At 39.9% G+C, this 17,994-nt stretch overlaps 1 protein-coding gene across 1 annotated transcript in view; it reads left to right on the top strand.

The window, feature by feature from the left end:
- KBTBD12 (kelch repeat and BTB domain containing 12) overlaps nt 1-17,994 on the top strand; it is a 78,091-nt gene that overhangs the window by 38,637 nt on the left and 21,460 nt on the right. The window contains exon 5 of the mRNA XM_007985464.3: nt 6,718-6,915. Coding sequence (XP_007983655.1) covers nt 6,718-6,915 — 198 coding nt within the window. The remainder of the gene's footprint in view (nt 1-6,717; nt 6,916-17,994) is intronic.

Genomic DNA, 17,994 nt, shown 5'->3' on the forward strand with positions numbered 1-17,994 from the left:
ACAGAGAGTTAGCATTCTATGTATTATTGGGACAGTGAGTTAGAAATTACACTTTATTCCATCCGTGTGTAATTATAATTCTGTATTATATATGTTTTCATATTTGTCCTTTATTTCCCAGCAGACTCTGAGTGTCTTATGGACAAAAAAAAAAAAAAAAAAAAAAAATCCTCAAACTTGTTATTCTATGACACCTAGTACAAACATGAGTGGGTATCCAAAATATACTTTTAGATTGCTTAAATTAACTACAAGTTTAAAATGTGTTTGATTCTGAAATTAGAATGTTTAGACGCTTCTACAGTGTGAAAGCCCCACAGGACAGTGCTCGTGTTACTGCGGGTGGATGAGAAATATCCTAGGAGAATGCTGTCTCGGGTTCTGCTCTACCAGTGTGTGTCTGCAGGAAAGCTTAACGTTACACAGGCAAAGAGTTGTACAACTACACAATCTGTGCTTTGCTTTTGTGAAAAAGAGGTAAATTGTTAAAGAAACAAAACCATGCCAATAACAAGGATTTGTTTAAGAAAGCAAATCTTAGGCATGTCTTTGTGCAGCTTAATATGTAGAACCATCTATATCCATGGCATATTATACACAGCAGATCATTTTGTTACTCCTGAGTCCTTAAGAAAATATTCCACTATATTTGGTGTCTTCAGTTCACTAAGGCAGAGAAGAACGTAATACATATTTTAAAACAGTATAAAGAGTTGAAATGGAAAATTTTTGTTCTTTAAAGAGGAAAGTATCGATTACCAAAAAACTGTCATTTGGAGTAAAATGTACTATCTTTCTTCCTTTATCCTAATTCATACATGTGATCAATATTTTTATCACTCCCTTCCTCTGCCATTTCTTGGTTAAATATGGAAATGAGCACAAACTATCATTTTCTGTAAAACATTTCACTTAGACACAAATAAATATGCCAAAGACTTATTACGATCTTTCTGTCTTTAATATTTATTTCACAAATACTGTCAAGCATCCTTTAGAAGATATTATGCTTGGCACCTCAGGGAATATAAAGATGTAGACCTTGCCTTCAAGGACTTACATTTTGTGTCTCTTTCACTTCTAAGCTGTGGAATAGGTTTGACTAATAGCTCTTTGCAGGACCATTTCATGGAAGTATTAGTATTAGGCAGGCAAATCTGGGGGAAAAGATCAGCCCAATAACAGACAGCAGTCATTTTTCTCTGTATCTGAGATTAGATTCCTATATTCTTAGGAAGATGACTTTTATAATTGGCCAACTTTTAGCTCTTTGGATTTAGGACTTGCCACATTCTGAAAAGCAGATTAGACATCTACCCTCAAGGGACTTACAGTCTCATCTAACAAGGAGGCATATAGGAAGATAAATCAGAGCAATGTATTTTCATAGAAACCTTGATTCCTGTTCAGGACAGAGGGAATGGCCAATTCTGTGTAGAGATATAATAGGCTTTGTGAGAGGTTGAAGGTGGAGCTGAACCTTGAAAGAGGAGTAAGGGTTTGCCAAGTTGAGGAGAAGAGGCCATTCTAGGCAGAGAGATCAGCCCAAGCCTAGGCCCAGAGAAAAACAGCCTCCCTTATTTGGGGAATGGTTGAGTGTTCTGGAGCCTCAGGTGCAGGGGCGGTGCAGGAGGGAGAAGGGCAGACCAGACATGTGAGGAGTTAGGAGCAGCTGGGTCACCAAGACTTGGTGTCTGTAGGGGAGGGGATGGGTATGAGAGGCACTGAGGAGGTACAGTCAGCAGAGTCGGTGACTGCTGAGAGGAGGGCTGTGGTGACATTCATCTGCAACTGGCACCTCTAGCCTGTTGTGGCATCTACAGGCCATCCCCTAAGCTCACTCCCACCCACCATGTCCGGGTTCTCCCCTCTGTGCTTTCCCCTTACAGGCCCAGGCTTTGGACCTGCTGGGACCCCTGCAGGACAAACTGGTGATGGGATGGAGAAGAGACAGGGAAAAGATGGGCCCAGGGTTTGAAAGGCCCAGACCAACTGAAAATCCACAAAGACACAGTGCTGTGTTGACACAAAAGCCCAGGGATCACTCAGGATCAGGTGGGACAACATTGTGTAATTGCAGCTTATTTGGCACTCAGGGCCCAGCTCCAGAACGTTCTATTAAACCATCTATATGTCCACTTGGAAGTTATCAGACAATTCCAACACTTGATTTTTCCCTCCAAAATGAAGCAAAATAAAGTTGTAACAAATGGAACTTGATCTTCCCCTTGAAGCTCTTTGATTTTCATAGTCACTTGTGTGGGGTAGCAGACAAAAAACAGATGATTGTGTTTTCCTGGCCTGACAAGAACAAGCTGGTCAAGGGCCATGAAGGCCAGCAGATAGAGAGAATGGAGAATGGCCACAGTACAGGGCGGGCCCAGCAGCCCTGTTCTGTGAGCCCAGGCACCCTGTTGACGAGCACTGCACAGTATCAACCGGAATCTGGTAGAAGGCAGGTAAGCAGCTGTCAGCCTTGTTCTGCCTTCATTCTGAAAATACACAAGAGTCTCCTGTGTCAGACTTTAGAATGTGGCAAGAAGCTAGGTTCATGTTTTCTAGGGTTTTAGCACCAAAGCTAGAATTCTGATACAAGGTTGGAAAAAAATCAGAGAGCTGACAACTTGTGTGAGAATGAAACAAATCGTCACAAGCATTATATTAGCAGTGAATAGATCATGTTTGACATGTGAGTCAGAAAGTAGCCCATCCACTCAGATATATGGGCCGGTTTAACTCCTAGAAGCCTATGGATTGCAAAATCCTTTTCTATTGTTATGTCCACCGACAGCTCCTACCTCTCTCAAACGTTTATGATCAAATGAGTTACTCTAAGTCATGTCAGGGAGCTTTTCCCTCCGCCTGAAGGCTGAGAGGAAGGCTCTGCCCATTCCTCAGCCCTTTGGCCTTCTGAATCTCTCTATCCAACCCCAAAAGAAACTATTAAGGTCAATTTGACCGTACAGTCAGTAAACTATCAATTATAGACATAGCAAATAATTAAATTGAGGGTAATCAAAGGTAGGATTTCAGCAACTTTAATAAACACCGGTTACTCATGCGATATCCTAGAACATGAAAGAGGATGAGAATTAACATTTGGGTGCTTCCTGCATGCTAGCCATTTTGTTTACATACTGTGCGTGAGAACAGATATTGAAAGAAAATTCCTGTGGCAATACTTGTGAATAGGTATACAACAAATGTGAGTTCTTCCTTACCCTTCTCCGCCTTTACATGGTTGCCTAATAAGTTAATCTTTGCAACAGGTTATGGAATTGCTGTCATTATCCTTAATTTACTGATGAGAAAAGGCTGAGATAAATTAAATTGACCAACTTTGTCTAGCTAGCAAATGGTGACACAGATAGGGACCAGGGTCTGTGTGTTACCAAGGTCCACATACTTTTTCCAGGGCATATGGGTGCTGGCAATAGTAAATATAAATATATCTATATTTTTCCCCAAGTCTGGTTTAGCATGACAGGTAACTTTGGGAGCTTATCCAAAGGATTACAAAACCCCCTTCCTGTTCTGGATCAAACCCAGAGGAAAATAGAATACGCCTGCCACCTTGAGGTGACCCTGCAGGCAGAGGGCATTGGGAGCCAGCACCGCTGCATTCAAGGGCACCTTGGGCAGCAAGTACCACTCCCCTCTGCCTCAGCCAGCTCCCTGTCAGGCTTTTTGTGGGAGGAGAGTTTCACTCCTGCACTCCCCCAGAAGGGAAAGAATCTAAAATAGCCACACCCACAAGAAGGAGGGAGTCTTTATAGAAATGATGAAGAAGAGAGGGAGGCATTGTCCTCTTCTATAATTTCCCCCTTTCCACTACACACACACCAAAAAATATAAATAAATAAAAACCAGGGTATATATTTTGCATTTAGGTCCATTTGGATATGACTTGCAAAGATAATTTCTATTCGTTTGTCTGTTTTTGAATAAAGAAAAGTCATGCTCAGAGGTTCGTATAAATTAAAGATATGGAAGTATCTCATTGAAATTCTACTGATGTGCTGATCCTACCCCAGGACACCTCTCATCAAAAGATTTCTCTTGTAGTGCTGGTGCTAACTTATTAATAAAGATCATGCTTTCATTTGATTATCTACCTAATCAGGATTCACCTTCAGCTTAAGCTCATTAAGTCTGCTGCTGATAGAGTGTACTTGATGGTGGAATTACATCCATGCTAGACAGAGAATGTGTTTAGGCATTAATGGTCAGAAACAAAGACAGAGCACCCTGTAAGCTCATGTCGCCCCTTGAGTGGAGCATGTGAACTGCCTGCCCACCAAATAGAAATGGCTAGTTTTGTAGAGTAAGGGCTGAACATTATAATTAAATACACTTGGTAACAGAGCAACAAAAGTGACAACACACTAATTATTGCAAAAATCGAGAGAATAATACCCATTCTGTATATGCATCATGTTTCGGAAGTCTTCTAGTGGGCTTTTATGTGAAACTTGTGAGCTAGATTCAGGATGCTGGTTGCTCCGTGTGCCCTAACCCAACTCCAGTGACTTGCATTTGACCTCTTTGCTTCCACTTGCTGGTCTTCTGGAGGAGTTGTAATACAAACCAGCCTAGTAACATTTCTCCTGGATCTCACAAAAACAGACAACTAGATCATCTTATTCTTACCTTATGGGTGGTTGCTCGGTTCAACTCCTATGGATAAATCCTCTTCTTTAAGTCCTTCTTGCCCTACAAATAGGAAACTCCACCTTTTGTTAGGCTGAGAAAGCTCTCGCTACCACAGTGCCACATTGAAAGAGGGCCCAAGAACAGCAGAGCTGTGCTGTTAACCGAGGCCAGTGTGTCCCCTCCTTGGAAACGCTGCAGCTCGGACTTGGCACTGTAATGGGCTAAATTATTTATCCAGTCGGATAAGAGAGAAGGCCACTAAGAGCCTCCTGAGTTAGTTTATAGCCTCAGTCCCTGGATTCAAACTGAGACAGGAAACAGGCTAGTTTACATCAGCAAAGAGAAAAAAAGACTTTTCCTTCAAAGTGCTCTTCTATCAGCTTTTCTGCCTGGCATAAGCCTCAACGATGGTGAAAATAAGCTGTTCCCATCAATCTTCTTGGATTCATTGAGTACTGTGTGGCAGTAATATAAATATAAAAGATATATAATATAAAAGATGTAATATAAAAGATGCAGAATAGTGGCCTTTGTTCCCAATAGCACACTCACTTGGACAGGCAGGGAAAGCACATGCAAAATTAAGCTTCTCATTCTTCATTTCCATACACACAACATGTCAGGCACTGGGCTTGATACTGGGGATGCAATATGGAAAACTACAGACCAGTGAGCAAGATAGGAAAGCAAGTGATGGTGAAAATAACACCTGACTGATGCAGTGATGGGCAAAGGGTGTAAAGTGACACTGAGATAAGACGGGACAGGAGACACATGAGATCAATTTCTCAGTAAGTGATACATATAGTAAAAGCCATGAGATCAAAGCAGAGTTCTTAATTTTGGTTTTGAGATCGCTGTCAACAACATACTCCAGTATCAGTCACCACTCCACATATGCAGGTCGCGCAGTGACTCTTCCAGGACCCTCTCTATGTGAAGGAGAGCTGGTTTACCTGAGGCCAGTGCTTTACAGGCTTTTTGATTAGTCACACAGACCAGGCTGTGAGTCTAGATAGAATGAGGTCATTGATGAGAGGCGTGTCTGCAAATAAGGCATGTCCCTCCTTCCGGGGGGTTTACCTCAGTCTCCAGAGCCATCCTTCAGATCAGGAAATATGGCCCTGACCTTGATGACCTTTCACTGTGGACTTGGGAGGGGAAAACAAAAACAGTGCGTAGAAATGTGCTTCTTATAACAGTGGATAGGAAATTTGTATGCAATTACTTTTCCAATGGAGAGTTGTACTTAAAGTCATGATTCTCTAAGTGTTATTTATATTCCTTGTTACAGTCCCTGGACTTCTAAATCTCATTTTTATCTCTTTTAAGACACCTGTCTTGATGTCCTCTATTTTGTTTCTTTGCAAACATGGCCCTTTCCATCCCATTAATTTCTTAAGAGCAAGAAACATGCTTTATGCATCTTTCAGAACTCCTTATTATAACTTAGCACATTGCCTTACATATAATAGGCACTTAATAATTATCTGATGAATGAACTATATCATCCAAAACTGGAAGATGTATGGGGCATTTGGGTTTAGGGCCTTTCCTGAAATTTACCGAAGAATACTCCTTCCCTAGTTGGGAAAGATCATGCAACTTAAGAAGAGAGGGAGAAACCAGCTTGCAATGATAAGTGATGGGAAGAACATGTTCCTAGCTAGCCCCATCAGCAAAAGCAATGCTAACCATCAATAGCAAGGCAGATGTCAAAGTCAGATTACCTTTACAGTCAACCCTGAAATTCTTATTATAAAGGGGATGCTCATGATGTGAACCAGCACTGGATATTGTAGAATATAATCCAGTGGTGGACTCAGTCTCATGCATGATCACAAACAAGGGGAACACTCTGAATAAAAATGACATTAAATGTGTCTATGGAGTACACAGTAGACATCACTATTGCTTAGAAGTTGTCTTCAAGGTAGCACCTGGCATGAAAGAGTAAAGTTACAGTCCCATAAACCTTTGATACAAACCATTGCAGGGGGCGGTGCTGTCCACAATTGAGTTTCAGTTCCTGATCCTCTCATTTCTCCACATCATTCTCTGCAGGGGGCATTGGCTGTGTAGGTCGAGACAAGGGCCAGGTTCGAAAATGCCTTGACGTGGTGGAGATCTACAACCCAGATGGGGACTTTTGGCGAGAGGGCCCTCCCATGCCAAGTCCCCTCCTCTCACTCCGCACCAATTCCACCAATGCAGGGGCAGTGGATGGGAAACTCTATGTCTGCGGGGGATTCCATGGAGCAGGTATTGGTCCAGTTTTAAACATTTTGTTACCTCCTTTGGTGTTGATTTGACCTTCTTTAACTGATCCAATCATCACTAATACTCCTGAGAGTAACGTGAGCACTGCAAAAGCATGGCTTTTAGAGTCAGGGACCCTGTGTAAAATCTCTGGGCCTGGGTTTCACATGGACAAAGTGAAGCTGGCACATCCATAGGCTGTCGTAAGAATTAAATGGAATCAGTTTACGGCTATACCATCCTGAACACACCCGATCTCGCCTGATCTTGGAAACTAAGCAGGGTCGGGCCTGGTTAGTACTTGGGTGGGAGTATTAAAAGGGAATCCAGTTTGTACAGCATCTAGCACATAGCAGACACTCACTATATAATAGCTGAGTCTGAAGAGAAGAGAAATGGGAGAGGTAGCCTAATGCTTATGGTGAGGCTAAAGGAGAGATTTTATAATGGGAAGAGTAGATGAAAGTGGAGTAGTGACCAGAAGTGTTGGGTTTTATCTGATCAAGACTCAGAAAACTCTCTTATTCCTACCCCATGACTACCACTTGAAATAAATGGCTTGAAAGCATTTCTAAAATAATACCTAATGCATGTATTTATTACTAAACTTGTTTTCCATATATCTAATTGTACCATCACTGCCTTCTACAGTAGGGATTCATAATTTTTTAATGTAACAATGAGATTCCAAACTATGCATAAATCTAGTAGGCACATGCCTCCAAAGTTTGATTAGTGACATAAGTAAATAAGGCAGAATGCAGTTACATTAAAAATGACTAACTGTTGAATTACATTCTCACTAACAGAAGCACAAGGCCAGTACATACCTATGAAACATGTGCCTCAAGAGCACTTAGAATTTTGGAAGAATGCCAGGTTAAAGTAAAGCTGATACTGCAGCAAAGCAGAGCCTTTTGCAAGCCTGCCTTCACTCTTTAAGCACATGATATGTTAAAGAATAAGACGGTTGCTGGGCACGGTGGCTCACGCCTGTAATCCCAGCACTTAGGGAGGCCGAGGCGGGTGGATCACGAGGTCAGGAGACTGAGACCATCCTGGCTAACACGGTGAAACCCCGTCTCTACTAAAAATACCAAAAAATTAGCCAGGTGTGGTGGCAGGCACCTGTAGTCCCAGCTACCTGGGAGGCTGAGGCAGGAGAATGGAGAACGGCATAAACCCGGGATGCGGAGCTTGCAGTGAGCGGAGATTGCGCCACTGCACTCCAGCCTGGCAACAGAGCGAGACTCCAGAAAAATTAAAAAAAAAAAAAAAGTCGGTTATTACAAATTAAAACAGACTCAGGAGATAGAGGAACCAAATGCAGTGGTGCGATTCAAACAGATAATCTAGGAAATCTGAATGTGGACCAGGGTATTAGATGACATTGTGGAATTATTAGTTTTGTTGGGAATAATAGTTGCATTGTAGTTTTATATAAAAGATAAAGAAAAAGCCTGAATAATAGAGATTGTTTCGAAGAATTTGTGGGTGAAGGCCGAGCACAGTGGCTCACACCTGTAATCCCAGCACTTTGGGAGGTTGAGGCAGGTGGATCACGAGGTGAGGAGGATCACAAGGCGAGGAGATCGAGACCATCCTGGCTAGCATGGTGAAACCCCGTCTCTACTGAAAAAAAATATATATATACGAAAATTAGCTGGGTGTGGTGGTGCATGCCTGTAATCCCAGCTACTCAGGAGACTGAGTCAGGAGAATTGCTTGAACCAGGGAGTCAGAGGTTGCAGTGAGCCAAGATCGTGCCACTACACTCCAGCCTGGCAACAGAGCGAGACTCCATTGGAAAAAAAAAAAGAGAGAGAGAAAGAAAGAAAAAGAAAAAATAATTTGTGGATGAAAATGATATACTATCTGAAATTTGTTTTAATCTATTCCAGCAAATATTGTTTTTAATGGCAAGAGGTGGCAGGAATACATTGAAAGTTGCCATAATAAAAACTTTACTTTTTCTTTCTCTATTTGTTCTTCAAAACATTTTTCAAAGAGGTTTTTAAAAAATTGTTTTAATCTCTTTTACATTAAACATTACATGCCATGCTTGGGTAAAGATTGTAATCTATCATAGTAGTAAGAAAGCTGGCCCAGCAAGGAATCCTAATAGGGGCCCCTTGCTCAAGCCCTGCATGTAAGAAGGGAGCTGAGGAGCCAGGAGGGAGAGCCCTGGTGCTGTGCCCACTCATGTGGCAGTGCTGTCCTCCAGCTTGCTTACATGAGCACCTCCCATCTTCTGACCTTTGACTTTCTCTTGACAAGAAAAGAAGGACAGAGAATCCGAGGGTTAGCCTCCAGAGGGAAGGGTGGTTATTCACGTCTAAGGATCTAGAAGACATTCTGTTTTGTTTTGCTTCTTTATCTTTCTTTGTATAATATTGAATTAGAGAATTGATATCCTCCAGTTTTTCAAACATGTCAAAAAAACTCATACTATGAGCTAACCTGTCTTCTTGGTACTATTAATTAATGGACTGGTAATGCTTTCAGTCAAAGGGACTTACTATATGAGCTCTCAGAGTCCATTTTAATTATTTGTTTCTAAGATGGTAGATTGTTTGGGATTCGCTGAATGAATCATCACTGGGATTTTATACAAAATAGAACAAGATTTTCAACATTTGGTGGGAAAGACAGATGGATAAACATGTAATAAACATAGTAATTTGTTTTTGGTTAAAAGGTAGGTTGAATACCTCTATTTTATCTTCAAGCCCCACTAAAATGACAGTAAGTGGAATAAACACAGACAAAGAGAAGAGAGAGGAAAATAGCAACAACAAATTGGAAGCTAAAAAGTAGATGTATGAGTAGTAACTAAGTAGACCTGAGAAACTGTAATTGTAACTGGCAACAGAAAAAAACAAAAAACAAACAAAACCCCTGATTTGTAACCTGGAACCCCAGATAATCTCAGAAGTTGGCAACAAAAGGTAACTCTGGACATTGAAATGAAAATGGTACTGAAAACATGAATATTAGCTGAAAGGCAGGAAGACCCCTAATTTCCTGCCCTACTCTTGATAGTGAGACAAAGACCTTTCACCCTAACAAAGGCTAAGGTTGAGGACAGGAGTTAAGGTCAGGCATCCAGTAATTTAAAAAGAGATAGGGTGGAAGGTTGTATATTGAATATTGAGGTCCTCAGCCTCCTTCCTTCTCTGGCTCCTATAATATGCACAGCCATACCCTCTTGGCAAGAGATTGGGAGGTTCTTCTTTGGGGGTCTGACCAGCCCCCAACTAAGGCAAAACCAAAATACCCTGTAGAGAATCTCACAGAAAAAGTCTTTTATGGCATTCCACTCTTAAAAGATGAACAAACAACTAAAGATCACCAAACATTTGAGGAAGTGCATAGATGAAAGATAGATAGCAAACTGGAGGAAACAGAGGCTATGCCAGGAGAGTTGTCCTCAGAGAGATGAGAGAAAATATTGCATCAATAGAACAGGAAAAGGATATTTAAAACATTTCTTGGAGATTAGAAAATATAGCAGAAATTAAATCTACAATGGAAAATTTGGAAAGTGTAGTAGAGGAAACTTCTCACAAAGCAGAACAAAAAGCAATTGTATGGAAAATTAGAGAAAGAGAAATTGAGGCCAAGAGGTCCGACAGGAGTTGGTTAATGGCTAAACAGAGAAAACAGAGGGAAATAAATTATCCATGAAGTACATTTAAAAATTTTCCCCAAACTAAAGTCATCAGATTGAAAGGATATACAAATGCCAAGGACAAAGGATGAAAATGGACCCAAACTAAGGCACATCATTGTGACATTACAGAACACTGGGGAAAAAATAAAAGGTCGTAAAAGTTCCTAAAGAGAAAAAAACAATAGTTTTACACCAAGTGCCAAGAATCAGCCTTCTGAATGACAACATTGGGAGCTAGAAGAAAATGAAGCAAATGCTGTCTAAATTTCTATGGAGAAAATTACTTTCCACCTACGATTCTATGCCTGCTGAACTATTAAGTGTGAGGGTACATTTTCAGACACCCAGTGCCTCCAAAATTTTTTCTCCTGTGTGCCCTTTTATCAGGACATGCTTCACCAAAAATGAACATGTAAACCAAGAAAGATAGACATGGAACCCAAAAACAGAATTAAACATAATAGACAGAAAAGGAAATCAGTGGAGGATATTGAGGGGAGATTCAAGAAGCTGCACAGCAGGCCGAAAGAGTGGCTGGAATGGAATGGAGCTGGTCAAAGGGCTCTGTGAGAGATGCCTTCAAGATTCCAACATTTGGAGAAGAGCAATGAAAACTAGCAAAAACAAAATGAGACAAAACAGTAAGTTGTGCAGAAAAGGAAAAGTATGCCACACAGTCCATTTGTGAATAGCATTTATAACAATATCGTAATAAAAATACTCGATACTTAGCTGACCAAAACTATGCCTTAACTGTACTGGAAAATGTGGAAACAGACCATAGGTAGATAGGGTAGGAATGTGAGAGGAAGCCAAGTCCACATTCTTCACAGTGGAAGTCAAGAGTTAATGCCTTCATCTGACAAAGCAAGAGGCGGAAGTAATATAAAAAGTGTTATTTATAGAGACCATGGTCAGTGTCAGCAGAATCAGCCAGAGTGGAAAGAGAAGCAGTGAATGGGGAGCAGGTCAGGGAACAACTGTTTTTAAGGAATAAGACTTGTAAAGCGGATCTTTAAATCATGCAAATGTGTAACTAATAAAACAAAACCTAAATTTAAAATATGTAAATATAGTGCATATAATAGAAGAATAACAGAAAAATATGAACAAGTGAGTCTTTTGGGAGATAATTTTCCATGGGTCTCAAGTGTTTATGCATGTCTTATGAGCAGAGGTACTGACTGCTTTTGTTCTGGACTATTTCTTCAAGCATCTTTGATAGCATATAGCCTTAGAAGATATAGTATCTCCATAGCAAAGAGCAGGCATGCTCACTGGTCATTATGAAAAATTCAGGTTCCCTAAGCTCAGCATTTCTTTCCAGTAATGCAACCCATTGATTGTACAGGTGTCAGCTGGCACTCTGTGTATTGTCCTGTGAGAATAGGTCAAAAAACTGGCATAATAACTGGCACAAAAATGCTGATATACTAGTTGCTGTATACTATTGCTGTAACATTGTCTTTCATCTCTGACCCAGAAATCTGATGTCTTCTATTAGCATCCATGAAACTGTAGCAAGCTTACTTATAAAATCCCCGACTCTTTGCAGTTCTTGACAGAGTCCTGGCACTCACCAGGAGGCTCTGTTCTCCACCTCCAACACAGAATGAGGGAGCCAATATTGTGTTTCAAAAAGGTCAGAACTCATAACACCAATCCTTCACAAACTCTTACAAAATATACAAGAGGAAACAATTCCAAACTCATTCTTTGAAACCAGTGGAATTCTGATACGAAAACTAGGCAGAGACTGCAAGAAAACTATAGGTTAGTAGCCTTTATGAATATAGATGCAAAAATCTACAACAGAATACTAGCAAACTGAATCCAGCAACATACAAAAAGAGTTATACACCATGACCAAGAAGGATTTATCCCAGAAATGAAAAGTTGGTTTACCATTTGAAAATGAATCAATGTGTGGGAGGAGGGAGAGCATCAGGAAGAATAGCTAATGGATGCTGGGCTTAATACCTTGGTGATGGGTTGATCTGTGCAGCAAACCACCATGGCACACATTTACCTATGTAACAAACTTGCACATCCTGCACATATACCTCGGAACTTAAAATAAAAGTTGAAGGAAAAAAAAGAAAACGAATCAATGTAATACGCTATATTAGTAGAACAAAGGGAAAAAACAGGATTATTATCTCAATAGATTCAAAGAAAAAAAATAGATGTACCCTTTCATGATATAGATATTTAACAAACTAGAAATAGAAAGTAACTTCCTCAGCCTGATAAAGGGTATTTATGAAAAATCTACAGCTAACATCATACTTAATGGTAAAAGACTGAAAGGGTTGCCCCTAAAATCAGGAAGAAGACATGAATGCCTACTCTTGCCACTTCTCTTCAGCATTATACTGGAGGTTCTAATCAGTAAAATTAGGAAAGAAAAAGAAATATAAAGCATCCATATTGGAAAGTAATAACTAATTGCATAAGACATAATATTTTTTTAGAAAATCTTAAGGAATTATTTGAAAAAGCTACTAGAGCTAATAGACAGGTTCAACAAGAGTGCAGGACATAAGATCATATGCCAAAAAGTTGTGTTTCTATATACTTTTAATGAACAATTAAAAACTGAAATTAAGAAAACAATTCTATTTACAATATCATCAAAAAGAATAAAATACTTAGGAGTAAATTTAACAAAAAAGTACAGGATTTGTACACTGAAAACTGCAAGACATCATTAAAAGGAATTAAAATTCTATGTAAATGGTAAGATATTACATATGAAAATTGATAGGATGATCCTAAAATCTATATGGAAATGTTAGAGACCCAGAAAAGCCAAAACGATCTTGTGAAAGAACAAAGATGAAAGACCCACACTTCCTAATTCCGAAGCTTATTTCAAAGCTATAGTAGTCAAGATGGTGTGGTACTGGCATAATGAGACAAAACATATTGATCAGTAGAATAGACTTGAGAGTTCAGAAATAATCCCTCCATTTTGGTCAACTGATTTTCAACAAGGCTGCCAAGACAAGTCAGTGAGGAAAGGATCCTTTTTTCAACAAATGGTGCAGGAATAATTAGATATCCACATGCAAAATAATGAAGTTGGAATCCTACCTCACACCATGTACAAAAAGGAACCCAAAGTAGATTAAAAACCTAAATATACAACCTAAAACTCTTAGAAGAAAACGTAGGCATAAATCTTGAAGTCTTGAATTAGGTGATGGTTTCTTAGAAATATCAAAAGCACACATACTAAAAAAAAAGTAGATAAGTTGTATATCAAAAATTAAAATGTTTGTGCTTCAAAGAGCAACAACAAGAACATGAAAAGACAATCCACAGGATGAGAGAAAATAATTGCAAATCATATCTTGTAAGAGACTTGTATCTAAAATACATTAGGAAATCTTATAACTCAATAATAAAAAGATAACATATTTTTAATGGAAAAAGGACCTAAATAGACATTTGTCCAGTGAATATAAACAGATGACCTAGTGCTCAACATCATCAGCCATGAAGAAAATGCAAATCTAAACCATGATGAGATACACTTCATACCCTCAAGGGTGACTATGATGAAAAAAAGATAAATAATAACAAGTGTTGACAAGGTTTGGAGAATTCAAAACCACCATACATTGCTGGTGATAATATAAAATGATGCAGCTGCTCTGGAAAAGTCTGGCAGTTCCTCAAGAGGTTACCACAGAGTTGCCATACGATGCAGCAATCCCACTCCTAGGTATATAGTCAAGAGAATTGAAAATGTATGCCCACCCTTGTACATGAATGTTCACAGCAGCAGCATTCGTCTCAGCCAAAAAGTGGAAACAACCCAAGTGTCCATCCACAGATGAATGGATAAGTAAAATACCGTCTGTTCTAACAGTGGAAGATCATTTGGCAATAAAAACGAATGAGATACTAATAGATGTAATAGATGCTACAACATAGATGAACCTTGAAAGCATTATGCTAACTGAAAGAAGGCAATCACAAAAGACCACATATCACAGGATTCAATTTATATGAAATGTCCAGAAAAGGCAGATGGATAGAGACAGAAAGTAGATTTGTGATTGCCAGAAACTGGAGAAAGGGTGAATGGGTAGAGACTGCTAATGTACAGAAGATTTATTTTGGGAGTGATGAAAATGGACTGAAATTAGATAGTGGTGAAGGTTGCACAGCTCTGTGAATATACTAAAAACCATTTTATTATACATTGTCAAGGGGTGAATTTTATAATATATGAGCTATATCTCAATAAACCTGTTGTTAAAGTGAGAAAGTCAGAACTCTTTCTCTTATTTCCCTCACAGTAATCAGCTTGGTGTTTGACACTAACGAGGAGAATTAAGCTGAACTGCCCATGGGGAGGGTGCTTGGAGGCAGGTTCCTTGAGTGAAAGAGGCAGAAATGGCCCATTCTGGAGACAGAGTTAGGCTTCCTGAGACAGAGAAGACAGTGGTGGCAGATGACACCTAGTGGCAGGAAACTATTCCCTGCTATAAGAACATCCAAGGGATAACAGCACCGTGGCCTTAGGTACCTGCAAAAGATTCCTGTGGTTGGCACACAGAAATCCTGCCTTTTAAGGGACCCTGTGGGCTTGGACAGAGGGCATCTCGGTGATAACCACAATGAACTGAATACTGAAGAGCCACTCTCATGTTTTCTAGCTCAAGTGTACCCTCAGGATTCTTGTATATCTCACAAAGAGGAGTTGCTCCCAGAGGGCTCAGCCTTGTCCCTACTGACAAAGCCCCCACTTTGGCTCTTGTTCCAGCTGTTGGCCCTTTGAGACTCAACTGCATCTTCCTGCCAGGCTCTGGTTTCTGTCTGTTTCCCCGAACTCTGGTGCAGGGTCCCTGCATTCCCTGCTATGGCAGCCCATCAGCACACACACTTGTTTGCCACCTGCGGCTGTCTTCCCTTCCTCCAGGATGGCAGGGGAGCTCAGAGAGCAGGTTGAGGGAGCAGGGAGGTCTCCTGTTTCTCCACTTCAACTGTACACTGGCTGCCAGTGGGACCCGCTCTGGGCACGGGGATTTCTTCCCAGAGTCCAGGCTAAGTCCCTTCTCCCTTCAACCCATCTGAGCCATTTTCATCATCTTGTTTGGCTAACTTCTAGGGGACCTAAGCAATGTTTTCACCTCGGTATCAGCCCCTCCAAGTCTTCCTTCCTTCACCCAGGACTGGAAAGGCTCTCTACCTCCCCTACCTGTCCAGCAAGAACTTCCCTCTGCCTCCTCTAGTTTAGCATTGTGGCACAGTCTTAATGGTGAAAAGCCTCTCTAGGACAAATGTGAATTATCAGAAAGAGAAAATGCACATTGGGAAGTACTTCAAAAATGAATTCTTTTAGTAACCAATGCAGATTAAAATTGACAGCTGACAGTTACCTGGTTACCCTGTGCTAAGGAAAATTCTAAGCACTTTGCATGTGTTAATTTATTTGATTCTCTCAACAACCTGCAGCTATTATTTCCCTTATTTTAAAGGTGCAGAAACTGAAGCCGTATAAAGAAGTCAAACAGAGGGTAAATGTTGAATTTGGGATTCAAAGTTAGATAGTCTGGCCCCAAAGTCTGTATTTTTAGAAGTAGGCTAAACTGTCTCTCCATACCAGACAAATCAAATCAGAATATTTGGTTATGGAGGCTGGGCATCAATATTTTTTTTAAGTCTTCAGGTTATTCTAACATGCAGTCAGGTTAAGAGCTACTGCACTGGCTGATGTCTGTTGGGTTTTCATTCAACAAACTTTTATTGAATGCCTTTCTAGGTAGTAAGCCCATGCTAAACCCCAAAGATACACATACAAACATGTTTGCTTCCAGCCCTAACAGAGCTAAGTGAGGGCAAATAAGGAAGCTGCTGTATTGGTGGGATGATGGACTCAGCTAGCTGCTTAGAATGTAGTTGTGCTTCTTCAAGAAATAGCTGATTCTAGGTTTGGAGCACAGAAATTGCAAGGTAGGTTCGGATATCCTGTTATACCAGAAAGCAGGTACGTTGTCAAAGACTTAAGGGAGTCATGAAAAGACAGAGAAGCCAGCCTCAAAGGGCAGTCAGTGGCCAGATTTAAAATAATTCAAACATCGAAAATCATAACTGATTATAATTGACTGAAACACATTGAATCAAAAGCCAGGTAATAAATGTAGAAGTCATGACAGAAGGATAGCCAAGATCCTAATTTGTGTAATAGTTGGTTCAGTCAGAAATCAGCAGCGGATGCTAAAAGCATCGGTTGAAAGGCTATAAAGAACAGGATAGTCAAATGGCACTGAAGATGTATTACCTGATAAATCACAGACTAATTACAACACGAAAAAATATGTACTTTTTACAATGGAGAAACTGGATGGCCACCGCTGTAACCAGATAATCATCACTAATAATGATACAATTTTGTAGTATTTGCTTCCTATGTCATTCAGTATAGAGTCTTCTCATGTCCCCACCACCACCAAAATACTTAACTTGTGTCTAATCAAACCTCTACATTTTACCTCCAGTTGATAGGAAATAGAGGAAGGACAAAGTAGACGACCCTATGAGGAGATAGGTGAATTCAGCATATGGGACATTGTATGAGAAAACTGACCCTGATTCAAAAAAATTAATATCATGGGGAGGAACCTCAAGATGGGGGCCTTCCTAAATGAAATGAGACCAGAGAGACATAATGACAAAATATAATGTGTGAAGGGTGGTTGGATGACGGTTTGAAAATAACAGCTATTTAGTTATTCTGGGGACAACTGGGGAAATTAGAATATGAACAGGATTTTATTCAATTTTATAGAATTAATGTTATTTTTTTTCTTAGGTATGATAATGGTTTGTGATTATGTAAAAGAATTTCCTCATCCTTAGAAGAAGTATGCTGAGTATTTAGGAGTATCTGTAATTGATTTTTCAAGGTTTCAGAAAAAAAAAAAAAGACGTGTGTGTATGGGGTGGGGATGTACAGCTAATAAGGCAATATGCTAGCTATTATTGACTCTAGATGCAGAATACACCGGTATTCATTGTACTATTCTTTCACCTTTTCTGTGTGTTTGAAATTTCTCAAAATAAAAAACTGCTAAAGGAACAAAGCTTTGGTAGACACTAGCTATGGTGGCCACTATACTACAAGTCTGTTTTATCCTAGTACCAACGTCTACAGAGAAAAAGATGGTATGATGGAAGTACTTTGTTTTGCCTTTGGCATCCCTGTGTCTCCCAGCCCCATCCTGGAGAAATTGTATTGAACTTATGATATCCTGGAGGAGAGTTACTATTTTCATTTTCAACTTCATATCCGTCCTACAATATATACCATATACCCATACATACATACACTGTCTATATTATATATATATATATATATATATAAAAACCCTCTATTTCCACAAGGAATGGAGACA

The sequence above is a fragment of the Chlorocebus sabaeus genome, chromosome 22, assembly GCF_047675955.1.
Source record: "Chlorocebus sabaeus isolate Y175 chromosome 22, mChlSab1.0.hap1, whole genome shotgun sequence".
Lineage (NCBI taxonomy): Eukaryota > Metazoa > Chordata > Mammalia > Primates > Cercopithecidae > Chlorocebus > Chlorocebus sabaeus.